This window comes from Mus musculus, chromosome 6 (assembly GCF_000001635.26).
Source record: "Mus musculus strain C57BL/6J chromosome 6, GRCm38.p6 C57BL/6J".
Classification (NCBI taxonomy): Eukaryota; Metazoa; Chordata; class Mammalia; order Rodentia; family Muridae; genus Mus; species Mus musculus.
The window spans coordinates 59,344,074-59,358,132 of record NC_000072.6 but is presented as its reverse complement, the minus strand read 5'-3'; the positions used below and the strand labels follow the sequence as shown (position 1 = coordinate 59,358,132).

The 14,059-nt window shown below is 38.9% G+C and overlaps 1 protein-coding gene across 2 annotated transcripts in view; it reads left to right on the top strand.

The window, feature by feature from the left end:
• Positions 1-13,633, top strand: part of Gprin3 (GPRIN family member 3) — an 81,807-nt gene extending 68,174 nt beyond the window's left edge. Inside the window, exon 2 of one of the 2 annotated variants that reach the window (XM_006506084.3) lies at positions 2,704-13,633. In XM_006506084.3, coding sequence (XP_006506147.2) covers positions 2,704-5,104 — 2,401 coding nt within the window. In that variant the 3' untranslated portion in view covers positions 5,105-13,633. The remainder of the gene's footprint in view (positions 1-2,703) is intronic. The other variant, NM_183183.3, reaches the window with a different exon arrangement.
• The last annotated feature ends 426 nt before the right edge of the window (positions 13,634-14,059 follow it).

The window sequence follows — 14,059 nt, the reverse complement described above, 5'->3', positions numbered from 1 at the left end:
ACCAAAACTTAGGGGAAACCAAAAACCCAAAAATCCTCCATTCACAGTTTTAAAAAAATGTAAAGATTCCCATGCAAAACTTTGTGACCCAACAAGATTTGACTTTGTCTCCTCTCAGTAGTCTGCAGCCTCATTTAAGAGTCTGCCGAGCCTTCATAGGACCAAGGACCTCTCCTCCCATTGATGCATGACAAGGCCATTCTCTGCTACATATGCAGCTGAAGCCATGTGTACTTCTTTGATGATGGCTAAGTCCTTGGGAGTTCTGGGGGGTCTGGCTGATTGATATTGCTTTTCCTCCTTTGGGGTTGCAAACTCTTTCAACTCCTTCAGTCCTTTCTCTAACTCCTCCAATGTGGACCCCCTGCAAAACCAATAATAAAAGTGGCTATAGCCAATTACTGGGGAGAATAGAGGTAGGCAGGGTTTTAGTTACTGGGCTGAGGGTTGCAGTTTGGGACCAGGAAGAGAGAAAGGAGGAAGAAGAAGGAGAGAGGAGAAGGAGGGAAGAAGAGAAAGAAGATAGAGAAATAGGAATTCTCCATTAGATGTTATGGACCAGGAGCATGTAGCCAAGTCAAATGCCTTCTGAGGACAGACAGATGGAGGAAAAATAACCTGGGTGAGACTCAAACAGCAAGTACTATGGGAACCCAGCTAGGGAATTAACAGTCTGTCTTTATATTATATAACCTATGCAAAGAAGCAGGGCTCTGAAATGGTACAGTTTGAGAGACCTGGAGACATCATATGGTCAGTTGTCCCAGTGAGTTAATTGGGAGTCCAGGAAAATTATGTGGTTAACTTGTAGTGACCACCTGCTTCGGAGAAAGATAAATTTAAATATAGCCACCACTAACTTATAATTTATTGCCTTATCTACATACCTTGATGCCCAGTCATTCTTCCTAAATTTTACATAGTTATAAATTAGCGTTTTTCCAACTAGTTCAGTCATCTTTCTCTCTTTGTCCAAGCCTGAAATGTCTTGTTATTTAACACTTAGTAGGTCTCATCCTAAATGGCTTTAAAATCTATGTCCTCATATGCAAACATATATATACATACCTATGAAGACTGGTTATTTTTTGCAAATGAATGAATATATATTCTCTTTCCTGTGCCTTAATTTACAAATTTAACCATATTTGAGAAAATTCTTGCCAAGGGAGAAGCTAACACCCTGTTATGCCTTTATTTTCATGGTTTCATGGTTATATATTCATTATGGGAAATGATGTCCCAATACTCCCTACTCCTTCTCTTAGCCTTTTTTCCCCTGGGTTTAGCTCCCACAAATAACACTTGAATGAGCATGCCATTTATCCATTTACTGTTCTATTGATAGAGCTTGCTTCATACACTCAGGGATGTGCTATAACAACATAATTATTTCCCTCGGAAAGCTAGAGCCATGTGCCTTTGGGCCTGCAACTGTTAAGAGTCTTTCCTGTACAACTTTCTTTGCAAATACAGCTTTATAGAGTCAAATCTCACTATGAAATTATCTGGTGGCAAATGAACTAGCCCTTTATGTCTTAAGTTCATTGGCTTCTTGTTAACTTTGCTTTCTCATTCTTTTACCCACTTTCCCAACAGATGGGAAAGGAGTTTTTTTTTTTTAATTTTTAAGGACTTTTGGTATAATATAGATATTTTTCAAATGACTTAAAATTTTTGCAACCCTTTTTTCACAAATCTTTAATTCAAAATATATATTATGGAACTTTTTGTTATACAAAAATTTTAAATTTCATCTAGCTATCTATTGTTTTTTCTTAATTTGTGTTTTATCTTAAACACATATTATTGCTTCCCCTATTTTACACTGATAGTTGTCAAGATTTTAATTCTTACGTGACTTTTACTTATGTCTTACACTTAAATTCTCTAGTTTATATAAATACATCTAGGATTTTTTTTATCTGAAATATGATTAAAAAGATATACCCTCGTTGTCTTTCCTTCTAGATAACTTATTAGCTGTTTCTATTAGACTCTTTAGCAGACTTGAAATGACTCTTTTATCAAAGACTAAAATCCCATTTCAATCCAGACCCATCTCTGGAAACTCTGTTGCTAAAATTCTTGATCATCTCGTGGCCTACTCAGTGTGTCACTGATTTAGTTCCAGTAGCACTACAGGATTTTATGATTCTGACCAATCTGGTTACAATGATGACTTCTGAAATAGCTATGGAAGGTAGTCATATTAAAAACTCATTTAATAAATAGCACTAGAGTGTAAGCAGATACAAACCAGTCAAAATAATATTAGTACAGTTAACATAATTTTTTGGAGTTTTTCTACTTCAAGTAGATTTTTATATCACCAGATTTGAGACTTTTGTTGCTGGTGTTTTATGTTTCTTGTGTGTGTCATTGTGTTACCATATGCTTACCTGTTTTTCAGTCCTAGGGATTGAACCCATGTCATCTGAATATGCTAGAAGCTGCTATGCTACTGAGCTACATCCAAACCCTTTTCTTACCCTTTAAGATAGAGAGTCTCACTGCCTTGTCCAGGCCAACCTTCCACTTGTACTCTAGCCCAGGCAGGCTAGACTTTCCTGCCTTTGTGCTCTGAGGTCTGGAAAGACCGGCCTGCACTATCAATCTAGTTTCAAGTAGAAAATGAGCTTGTGTGATCTTTTTCCCTCCAAAAGTAAGCATATTAATCGGACTGCTTTCTTGATTCCACAGGCCAGTTCAGCCAAGGACTCATCCCTATGGCTTCCCTCTGAGTTCCAACTACTTCCCAGTGGAAAACATACTTGGAATAGACACTGGAGCGATCTTGGAAAGAGGTCCCATGGGGACTGTACCTGACCCTCTGAGGGTGACTAAAGCTTCGATAGTGGCAGCTTCTGGAAAGGAAGAGTCTCGAGGGGAGTCGCAGAGTGTCTCACCACAACCAGCTCAGCCAGATAACAATGCTAGTGGCATTGGCAATGTTCCTGCAGAACTCAGCCTCCAGCTCAGTGCAGCTGCTCAAGCCCTGATGCAAGCTTGTGTGTCTGAGTCCAGTCAGCAAGACATGGCATCTCCTGGTGTCTTCAGTGAGGGAGAGCCAGTGTCTCCCAAACAGAAAACACCTGATGACTTCCTGCTTCATGGAAGCAAGGAGTCCGCAGCTCCAGGCCTGAACGCTACTGCACAAAAGGAACTTATATCTGCGCCATGTTTAATATCTGTAGTCCAGCACACTCACCATGCCATCCAAAGGGATGCACCAAATACTAGCACCTGTGCGGTACCTGAAGGTTCCTTGGTGAAATCCGAGGCAAACTCAAACGGCGAGAACCCTGAAAAGCCAGGTTGTCCTGCCAGGGTCACCTGTTGCAGCAGCAAAAATCAAGAAGGGCTCTGTGATTTTCCTTCTCCAGAAAACAGCCAAGGAATTTTACAGACTCCAGATATAGCATCCCCTTCTGCAGACAGACCTGAGGGGGAAGGGCAGAAAGTCATCAATAACATCACCGCGGTGTCCAGTGAACCTCCAGTAAGAGAGGGGTGCTCGGAGAACAAACAGCCCTCTGCCACTGCCTTGAACACCACAGCTGAAAGGTCGGAAAACCCTCCGCCGTCCCACCTCACCAGCAAAGGGGCCACATGTTCTTCAGAAGCAAGGCAGGCACTGCTACCAGCACAGTATCCTGTGTCAAGGTTTAAAGAAGCCAGTACAATGACCTGCCAAGCTGAAAGTGGGGCTAAGGAGGTCTCTGGCAGGGCTTGGCAAGATGCTGAGGTACAGGCAGTGGCAAGTGTGGAGAGCAGGTCTGTCTCTACCAGCCCCAGTATCCTCCCCGCATATTTAAAAGAAAATCCTGCTCCTGAGCTAGAGAATGGGCAGGAGCAACTGCGTGTCATTTGCCATGGCAAGGGCAGTGGGAACCACTTGTTGGAACTCTCTAACAGCATGGTAGACTCCCAGGAGTCAAGGCAATGCCCCAGCATTGTACCACAGGTGCATATCCAAGCAGCCACTGCCACTCCTGCGGCTTTCAAAGGGGGATGCAAACCAGCGAACCAACCAGCTGAAGGCCTTAAATCCCCACTGATCCATGTGACCTCCAGTCAAAACACGGAAACAGAGGAAGACCTGCGGTTGTCAGCAAGCAAAGAGGCAACCTCTAGACAGCCTGAAGGTACTAATCCTGACTTCCAGAAAGCTAACGCCATTGGCCAGATTTCCCTCCCAGCAGGGAGTCAAGCTGAGATAAATCAGGGGTTGTGGAACTCTGGACCCAGGGAACCTGAAATTGTAGTGAAAACTGCAAAAGACCACAAAGCAGAGTCAAGCTGCAAACCGTCCAACTCCGGTGGAGGTGCCAACAAAGACTACCCCCCGGAGAGCTTGGACCCCACTGATAAAAAAGGTGCAAAGGACAAGAAGCCTGCGTCTCCTCTTATCGTGAAAGACCATGCACCTGGAGCCACCAGCACTCTAGATGCCAAAACCCTATTGCTAAATCCTAAATCTCAGGTAAAGGAAGGTGAGGGACCAGAGGTCAGTCCTGCACCCTCCCCAGGGAGGAAGAGCCAACAGAACACCTTGGAAGAACTCAGGCAGCCCAAGACAGTCATGAGTCTGAGCCTGCCATCAGATGGCACAGGTGACTCGAGCCCAGGCTCAGGTAAGAGGACCCCTTCTCTCTCAGTCAAGGCCAGCCCGCGCAGGGGCAGCCGGGTCAGCGAGTTCCTGAAGGAGCTCAGTGTGACAGCAGCTGCTGCTCAGGTGGGCCTCACACCTGGAGAGAAGAAGAAACAGCTGGGTGCAGACTCCAAGCTGCATCTGAAACAGTCCAAGCGAGTGAGGGATGTGGTGTGGGATGACCAGGGCATGACCTGGGAGGTGTATGGTGCTTCCTTGGACCCAGAGTCCCTGGGAGTTGCCATCCAGAACCATTTACAAAGACAAATTAGGGAACATGAGAAGATAGTTAAAACACAAAGTGGCCAGACTCGAAGATCAATTTCCTCAGATTCTTCTTCAAGTAAGAAGCTTAAAGGGAGACAACATGGTGTTCTGCAGTCCATGCTGCAAAACTTCCGGCGCCCCAACTGCTGTGTCCGCCCTGCTCCGTCCTCTGTGCTGGACTAAAAGGGAACTGCACTAGTGTACGAGCTGTGGTATTCCTTGTGTCTATTTGTGTCAAAGCTTAGACGTTTGGATTTCTGTTTTGTTTTAGGTTTGTTGTCGTTGTTTTCTGAGAGACCTAGGAGTAAACGCAACTATTAGATTTAAAAATTAGCTATTAGGAATTGTTGGGTTTTCCACAAATAAAATGCTGTTTCCCACTGATAGAATACAAGAGTGAAGCAAAGCTTACAGCTTGCACGAGTTCAGAAGAAATGATCGTCACTGTGGTTTTTAAGGACATTATTTATACACAGAAGTCATTCGGTATTTTCACCTCAGTCTATCACAGGATGGTATTTCCACTAAAATAGCTGCTTTACACTAAAACTAGCAAAAACAACTACTAACAACACTGTGGTAATTTCTGGTATTACTGAGGTAAGAATGCTAGTACCACAAAATGTTGCAAGTACCACAAGAGGATGCTAGAACCACAAATGTTTAAGTAGCTTTTAAGAACCTTAATGTGAAAACTTGAAAAACAAATGTATGTTATCCCAGGGACAAATAAGATAAAATGAAAATATTCAAAAATGTATAAAAAAAACAAATATGAACTGGCTATAGACATCTAAAGCTAACCCTTTTTATGTGAACAAGTTCTTGTTAGAAAAGTTACCTATACCTCCAGATATGAATACTGCCTATACTAAACATGAATTTATATGTACACATTTTCCTGCATTAAATGCAAAGCGCATCCCTGTGCTTTGGACCACATTAAAATGGTATTTTCTTACACTAGAGGAAGTGTATGTGACTAGAGTCATGAGACTAAGGAGGATAGTTAAATTTTGTATTGTAAGTGTGTCCTCTGCTAACAGGTTCTGATTGCTTAAATGTACAACCTAGATTGCTTCAGATTTATCACTTTTAAGAGACATGCTGTTACACTTCAGAGGTCTTCATGAAATCAGTTTGAACTTTGGGTGGCCATCTTCCCTCACTGGTTTCTCCAGGAATGGCATGCATGGGAACATCCTTGACTCACTGAGTTGGGGTGGCAGCAGCAGCTTGTGCACTGGGGTAGGATGAAGAAGGAGCATGGTGAAGGTTTAGGGCAGGCCTTCCTCCCAACCTTCATCGTCTACACAAAGCTAATCTGAAGGTTGCAGTTAACACTTCAGACTTAGATGTGGAAGGAAGAGCAATAACCTTTGCTAAAATCACTCCTGATGAGCTAGAAAACAGGACCTGCCGTGTATCTTATTTTTACTTTAGAGACTCAAATATCAGTGGTACAGCCACATATCTGTTTTGTTTTTCTTTCAGTTTATTTCTATTTTGTAGATTAAAAACATAAAAATTATACCTGTGCTCCGAATCCTGAGCTACATTGCATTTGATTTCTACAAGAGCAATTTAACTGAGTATGTAGCTGCATAAGTAGGCCACGGTGACAGCACCCTTCCAGTTGGAGAATGATAATTACAGTGTTATACTTGGAACTTATAATGAATTTCTTAATAAGGCACATTTTCAGCTTCTTACTAATTGGCTTCTATTAAGGATGCTTTATAAAGTAGGAATTACTGTCAAATTACCAATCAAATTGCTATATTAATGATTAGAGATTTAGAATAAAACTCTCCCTTTTACTGTAAGTAGTTATTTGCCTCACACACCTTTGCCAGGATTTTTTTCTGCCTCCTAACTTACACACACCCAGGCCTTCTGTCACATGTCAGCACTCATACCATGTATACACAAGCACACAGGAGCAGCTGTCCACAGGGTCCACTCCAGATGGTGCGCCCTAGGAATCCTTAGTCAAAAAGTGCTACAACGGGCTATTCCTACGGTCAAATAGGAGAGAAAAGATAATTCTAATCAGCAATAATGTTTGCAGATTTAAAGTAAACATGCAATACTTAGATTGTTTAGCTTGAGAGACTTGTAGGCATCTTTCCCAAATTCAGTAAATCAAAACTGCTCATTTTGGTATGGTGCCTCTCAAAGGAAAACCTTAAGAAGAAATATTTGATTAGTAAATTTGGTTTTCTTTGATATGAGAACTAAACTCTTCATTTGGACAGAGACTCTAGAAACATCACAAAATGGCACAAATAGATTTTTGCTTTTTCCTTTTGCATCCTACAAAATTGAGAGGTTTGAGAACAATCCGTGGAAATTGCTTCTCCAAATGGATACATTAAGCTGCAAATCTTCTCAGGTGTTCATATGGTACCTATCCATAGATACTCACATAGTAAAACCCTATTTAATTTTTTTTCTTTTTCCATAAGTCCATGACACATAGTCCAGCCTTCAGGATATCACTGAGGCCTCCTGTCTTCTTCATCCAGGTAGGCACACAATGGCTTTCCTGAAAGGCTCTGTCTGCCAAGATAGATCGATATCACTCTATCACTGTTCTTGCTTTATCTGTGTGACATACACTAGTTTAAGAGTTATTTATGTCTATCATTAATTTTTTCTTTCTTTTAAAAACTTTTTATGGATTCTTTGTGATTTTCACATCATGTACCCCAGTTCCACCACTTATCTTCCTCTCCTCTCATAACTGCCATCTACCCTTGCCACCTCCCCTGAAAACAAACACACAAACAAACAGAAATAAAACAAAACATAAAAACCTTTTCATCATGGAAGCTGTAGTACATCACAATATGTCCCACAGTATATCTCTCTGTACACACATCGTTGCTTGCAAATGTTTATTGCAATGTATCATTGGTCTGGTTCAAGTTCTCTGGCTTCTGTAATACTATCAATATTGGCTCTTCACTGGGACTCCTCCTGGTTATCCTATTGTTGCCCTGTGTCATAGAGATCATCCAGTTTGGATCAGCAGGACCTGCGCTTTTACACACCCCAAAAGTTCATAGATGATGTAGAGCTCAGATATCACTGAGGCCCAGATCTTGGGCTTTGACTTGACCTACTCCAAAATACTATAACATTAATTTCTTTCACATGTCATTTGTACCTTCCTAATACATTTTAGATCTTGAAATATAGGTAGTAAATTTTTTATTAAAGAAATAAGTAGATAATATTTCTGGCATCAGTAATAAAAGAAGTGGAACTCAGGGTCTGGTAGTTCATTCACCACTTACAATGTAAAGATGTTATACCACCTACCAAGAAAATACTAGAGTTCTTATTTAAACTGTGATTGTTCTGCTTCTATGACCACAAGACAAACACTCCAGCTTCCATTGTAATTTGTTTATTGTGAATGATTTTATAAGAACATCATTTTTATTTAGTTGGTTTTGATGCCATGGCCACCTGTGTAACATATAGTAAAATACTGATCAACTTGCATTTTGAATCAATGGCATAAAATTTTGTTGCGTCAAAGTTAATCAGAACCCCTGTGTATGTATGTCAAAATGAAATAGTTGTAAACCAGACTCATATGTTTTCTCTATGCCAAGTTCAGCTATACTGAATGGAATTTGATCTTGGATACATTTTTTTTTATTCTTCAAAATCATCCAATACACCTTACTTTAGATAGCTATATATCCTGTGTTATAGATTGAGTATAAAATTGAAGTTGGACTGAATTCGCATGTGAAGCTTCTACTTAAAGTCTGAACTTTGAACTTGAATCCTAATGTGGAAAGATAAGGATAAGGAAGTTGTAGTTTATATGGATCCCAAAGTCTTGTGGTTTTGCTGTTCCCAGTTTGTACTGTTTTGCTTCATCATTCTGGCCATTGTGTATATACCATACCAAAAACAGAACATAAGGGATGTCTACTTTTATTAGAAGGGGATGTGTGAAAGTATGCTTTTAATCTGTCTTGTACACGTTTCTTTGTATTTACTGTTACATTTACTGCAAATATGTGAGCAATGTGTTTCCTTTTACTTGTACAGTGAAAGTGTTTTTTAAAGATCCCCTTCTAGTATGACATAATTCACCATATTTCCTGTCTACTTTTTCAGATCAGTATAAAGAAAACAATATATTAGAAATAGCATTTGTGTATAGGTTTATGTGCTTTTATTGAATACTGGCCAGTCATGGCCTTATGTAGACTAAGATTTACTAATTATCTACAAGGCTGCCATGGAGATGAGGCTGTCTCCTCTCTCCTGCTTTGTTCTTTGTGGTGTGTGAAAAATGAGCTTGTGAATTCCCCAGTGTGGTGACACCTAACTCTGAAGTATCTTAAAGTGAGCTGATGATATTGTCACTGCCACAGTTTTGTCTACATGGTGAATCAATGAATCTGAAACCTTGTTTCTGCCCATATCAGTACCTACTGTGTCACGATTATACCTGAAATTTTTGTTTTCTGTTAGCAGTGTCCCTTGATGTGTGGGCAGCCTCTTTTGTTGGTTCTCTCCCAATGCAGGTCAGCTGCTGCTCCATGGTAAATGAAACCCGCAGTCTGGGAAACTCCTGCCATCCTTGGGACCATACCCTCCTCTAACAAATTTCTGCAACTGATGAGTGATTCCCAAAAGACATCCCTGCAGACACACAGGCTTACAAAGAACCACAGAATGTTGAACATTTTTGCAAAATAGCTTTGTAAATACTGAAACAGACTTCCATGAACACTATCTTACCTTTGGAACAGAAATTATTCCTTGGCTATGGGAAATCAAATTTTTGATTTGCAATAACTAAGAACATAAAGAAAGAATTAGAATGGGAATTTTCTGTCTCATAGTGACATATTGCTATGTTTAACAGTGAACACTCACCAGCTCAGCTCTCACTTGCCACAACCGAATAACCTCTCTCAAAGTAAGTCCAGTCCATCTGTGTGCATATACAAACAAGAGACAATCTGGAAAAGACTTACTATTAAAAAAAAAAAAAAAAGCAAGGTGACAGCAATTATAAAGGACATACAAATAACTGAGGACTCAGAGAGATGATGGTGGGGACCAGAATGGCACAACAAGATGTTATTTACACATTTTTTTTCTAAGACTCAGATATCACAGAAACCAATTTAAGAATAAAGACTTGACTATGAAACTAAAGCCAAGCAATATCATTCCCAAGAGAAGCAGTTATACCAGCAAGTGTATCAGCTGTGATCACACATTATGTAATTATAGTTTGCTCTGTGAAGATTGACAGTAGCTCAAAGGGCACATGAAGGCACAGTTTCAGCTTTCTGTTGGAAAGCCTGATTAGATGCTTCACATGAAAAAAGCAGCTCAATGACCATGAGCAAAGATTAGCCCATGTCTCATGCCAGCCATGGCAGAAGAGGAGCCACTGATTCAAACTCAAATCAGCTTCAACCAGGAACTTTGTCTAAAAAAAAAATGAATTTATAGAAATTTCTCTTCCTGGACACTACCATGCCAGATAAAATTCACTTAACTCAACTCAGCCTAGTTGACTGCAAGAATTATCAATAAGAAACAGGCTGCCAAATGAAAAAGTACTAAAACATGAGCCCTCTTTAGCAAAAGAACCTGAAATAATGCCTTACAGAGAATGTTCTAGATGATTTCTGCATACTAATTATTCATCAAGTGTCTTTCTGGGCTCAAGTTCAAAGTTGATTGGCTGCAAAGTATTGAGAATTAAGTCACATATTTTGCACCTCAGGAAAAGACACTGATGATCAACAAAACAGTAATTATGATGACATTGTCTCATGATCTATGTGTATGAGAGAAAATTAAATGGGAAAGAAGGTCTGATCTAGATCTCTTCAATGTGGAAATATCATCAGTTTTTCCCCCAACTAAGGAGAAAATTATAATTTGGTTTGGGGTTGTTTTTGTTTTGTTTTGTTTACATTGCTACTAGTATTAACTTTTGTTTTTGTTTTTCTTTTTGAAATAACCTGTCTCTTAGAAAAACTTCTAAGTAGTTCAGCAGTTTCTTCTGATTCACATGGCTTTTGAAGACACTTTGTGAAGGAGGATGGACAGAGGGCACTGGTCTTTATCCAGAGGCAATCTTGACTTCATTGTAGGCTCACAAGTACTCATTTAGGCCACATCTTGGCATAAATCACTTTCAATCATGTCTTTAAATGATTTGCATATGTTGGGAAATAGCAGTATTCTAGACCTGAACCTCTGTCCTTAAAGAAAGGAAAGACAAATGTGGCTTGCTATAAGGGGGTCTATAGATACCTGCTATTAAATATAAGAAAAGTCAACCATGCCTGAAAACTCAAGGAAAACTCTCCAGTAGCAATTACTAAATCTCTATATTTATTTACCTCTGTTGTAGTAATATGTGATAATTCTGTGGGTGGTTGTGGAACATTCGTACATCCTATAAGTGTGTACAGTCTGTGGGTGATTGCTTTGCCACTTTTATGTGTAGAAAAAAAAATCGCATAGTATAGCTTATTTAAAGGCTATTTCCTATCACCAAGTGCATACATGCAGGAAAGTTAATAAAATCAACAAAAGTGTGTATGTGTGTATTCAGTGACAGAATTAATTCTTTCAGTAAAAAGTCAGGAGGAACTGGGCATAATTTTGCTTTGTTTATTTATCATCATAAGAGTTGCCAGCAGAATTACCACAAAGGCTAAATGGAGTGGTTGGTACACTGGCATGTTACTAAATATGCCAGAGCTAATTTCATATGCCATTAGTCACAAGTAAGGTCAGTTCTTTGACCACTGGGTTTAGATTCCTCACACATGCTCTGTGTTAATTGTGTGACAGTATGTGCATACCATGAGTGTGATTGTGTACATACCTTGTATGAATTATCAAATTTTTTAAGCAATTGCAGAAAAGCAGAACAAAGAAATAATAAATCAAAAGCCTCAAAATGGCTAATCAATATGTATTTTCATTTTCTACACATAAAATACATATTTGGCCAACTGTAAATAGCATATCCAAATAGATGTGCACACAAAATGCATTTTATTTAAACTGCTACTTTTGACAAAATTATTAACAAAACAACTAATAGTTACATCTTTCAGGACTTTCCTAATTTGCACATATTAATATTGAAAATGGAATGCTCTTCCTTAAATGATATACCCAAATGGCAGATTTTACAAGTAATAAAAACACAGCCTATTTAGCATCTCACTAAGTCTGGTATCTGAACAGATTCAGAGTTATTAATGCTATTTTTTAAGTTCGGAACAATATCTGGAAATGACACACACTGAGGAAAACCACTTTTATTTTGAAAGCTGAATTGGACCTTTACCAATATTTATTTGCAGAGCCTGAGAGGAAGCTTACATTTTTGTTGAAGTATCTCCAGATTTCTCTAGTGTATATAATGACTCAACGAAGAGACAATCACAGGCCTTCTCTTGAAATTAGTAAAACAGTATGTGCCCAAACCAAAGAGAAATAAGAGATCAAAATGAAAACAAATTATAGTAAGTTATCACAACAAGACAATTGGGAGTTCCTTAAGAAACACACTGATACTCTGTACAGAAAAATACCAAGGCCAATACCATTATCCAATTAGTGGCAATTTGAAACAGAAATACCTAGTTTATCACAGTTTTTCTTAAGGAATTGATCAAATTTTACTAATTTCTTTTCATGGAAAATTTCATCTATTAAATAAAGATCAGGACTGACATTGTTAAAAGTTAGTTCAATTTGACCCGGGTTCCATGACACTGAAAACTGCATTAACTAATTGCTGGGCTAACAATATAAATGGAAATACCAGAATTCCCCTTGATAGAGAATTCCATTCACAAACTACAAATACAACTTTTCATTAAAGATCCTGAATAACATTGGAATACACATATATTCCCTAACAGTTAAATATTCCTAGAATATTTTCCTGGGAAAAGGTGAACTAATGTTAGCATTTTCGAGTCTGTGTCTGCTGGTGCTGGAGAGATGGCTGTGTGGTTAAGAGCCCTTAACTGTTTCTTCCAGAGAATCTGTGTTTGATTTCTAGCAGGCACATGGCAGCTCACAATCATCTGTAATTCCTATTCAGATTAGGAACTAAATCAGGTCTTCACACCTGAGAAATGGGCACAGGCTAACCAGCCATACAGACACTGCACGATGACTGTGAATGGCCAGTTTTCCTGTGATGAGCTCCTGAGATCTTGATGTTCACCAATTTTTTTTTTGCATAAGAGAAATCTGTGTACCTTTGAAAAATGCATATGAATTTCAATATTACTAAAGAATTCTGTCAACATGACAATCACTTGTGTACATCCTCTGAGAAAGATCAAAATGAACTACAATGGTTGATTAAGGAAGAAACAGTAATATTCAAAATGCAAAGTATGAGTATTATGGCATCATGTCTGTCTACAAATATCATAAACTACCTTCTTTAAGAGAGTTATCATATCTTGGACATTTTTCACAAATAAAAATGGAAGGTCATGTCGATAGAAAGATAATGATCTCACAAACAGACACCAACCCCCATTTGACAGTCGGTTTTCTAATGGATGTTTAAAATACTGAGATTCAACTGGTTAGCTACTTTTGTCCTTAAACTTTTTGAAATATTATTTTTTTGCATCTCACTTCCCATAATAAATATAATGTGAAATAAAATGACCTATGCTTCTATTATTGTTACTATTATCACCTCTGTTGTGCAAATGTTCTTTTAGTCCAGGGTACATGGTGTCAGTTGATCTCCTGACTAACACTTTTCTACTAGAAATGTGCAGTAAAGCCAAAACAGATGACCATGAAAAAAAAAAGTGTTTTTCTTTGATTAGAATAGAATTCTCATTGGAACAACAATGACTCCTGATTATAAGTACAGGTTCTCCTGCATTTGCTGGAGTGAAGTGGTGGGGAGAGAATATATCTGCGTGTTTATGTTATTTTTCTTTGTGTGCCTGTGTGCACATGACTGTGCACATGCACAATCACCTGTGGTGATAGAGATAACAGCTTAGTACTGACAGAACTACAAGCAGAGTGGTGGAATTGTTGTGTATTTCTAACCTGTTTGCTCTTGATTAGTTATCGAAT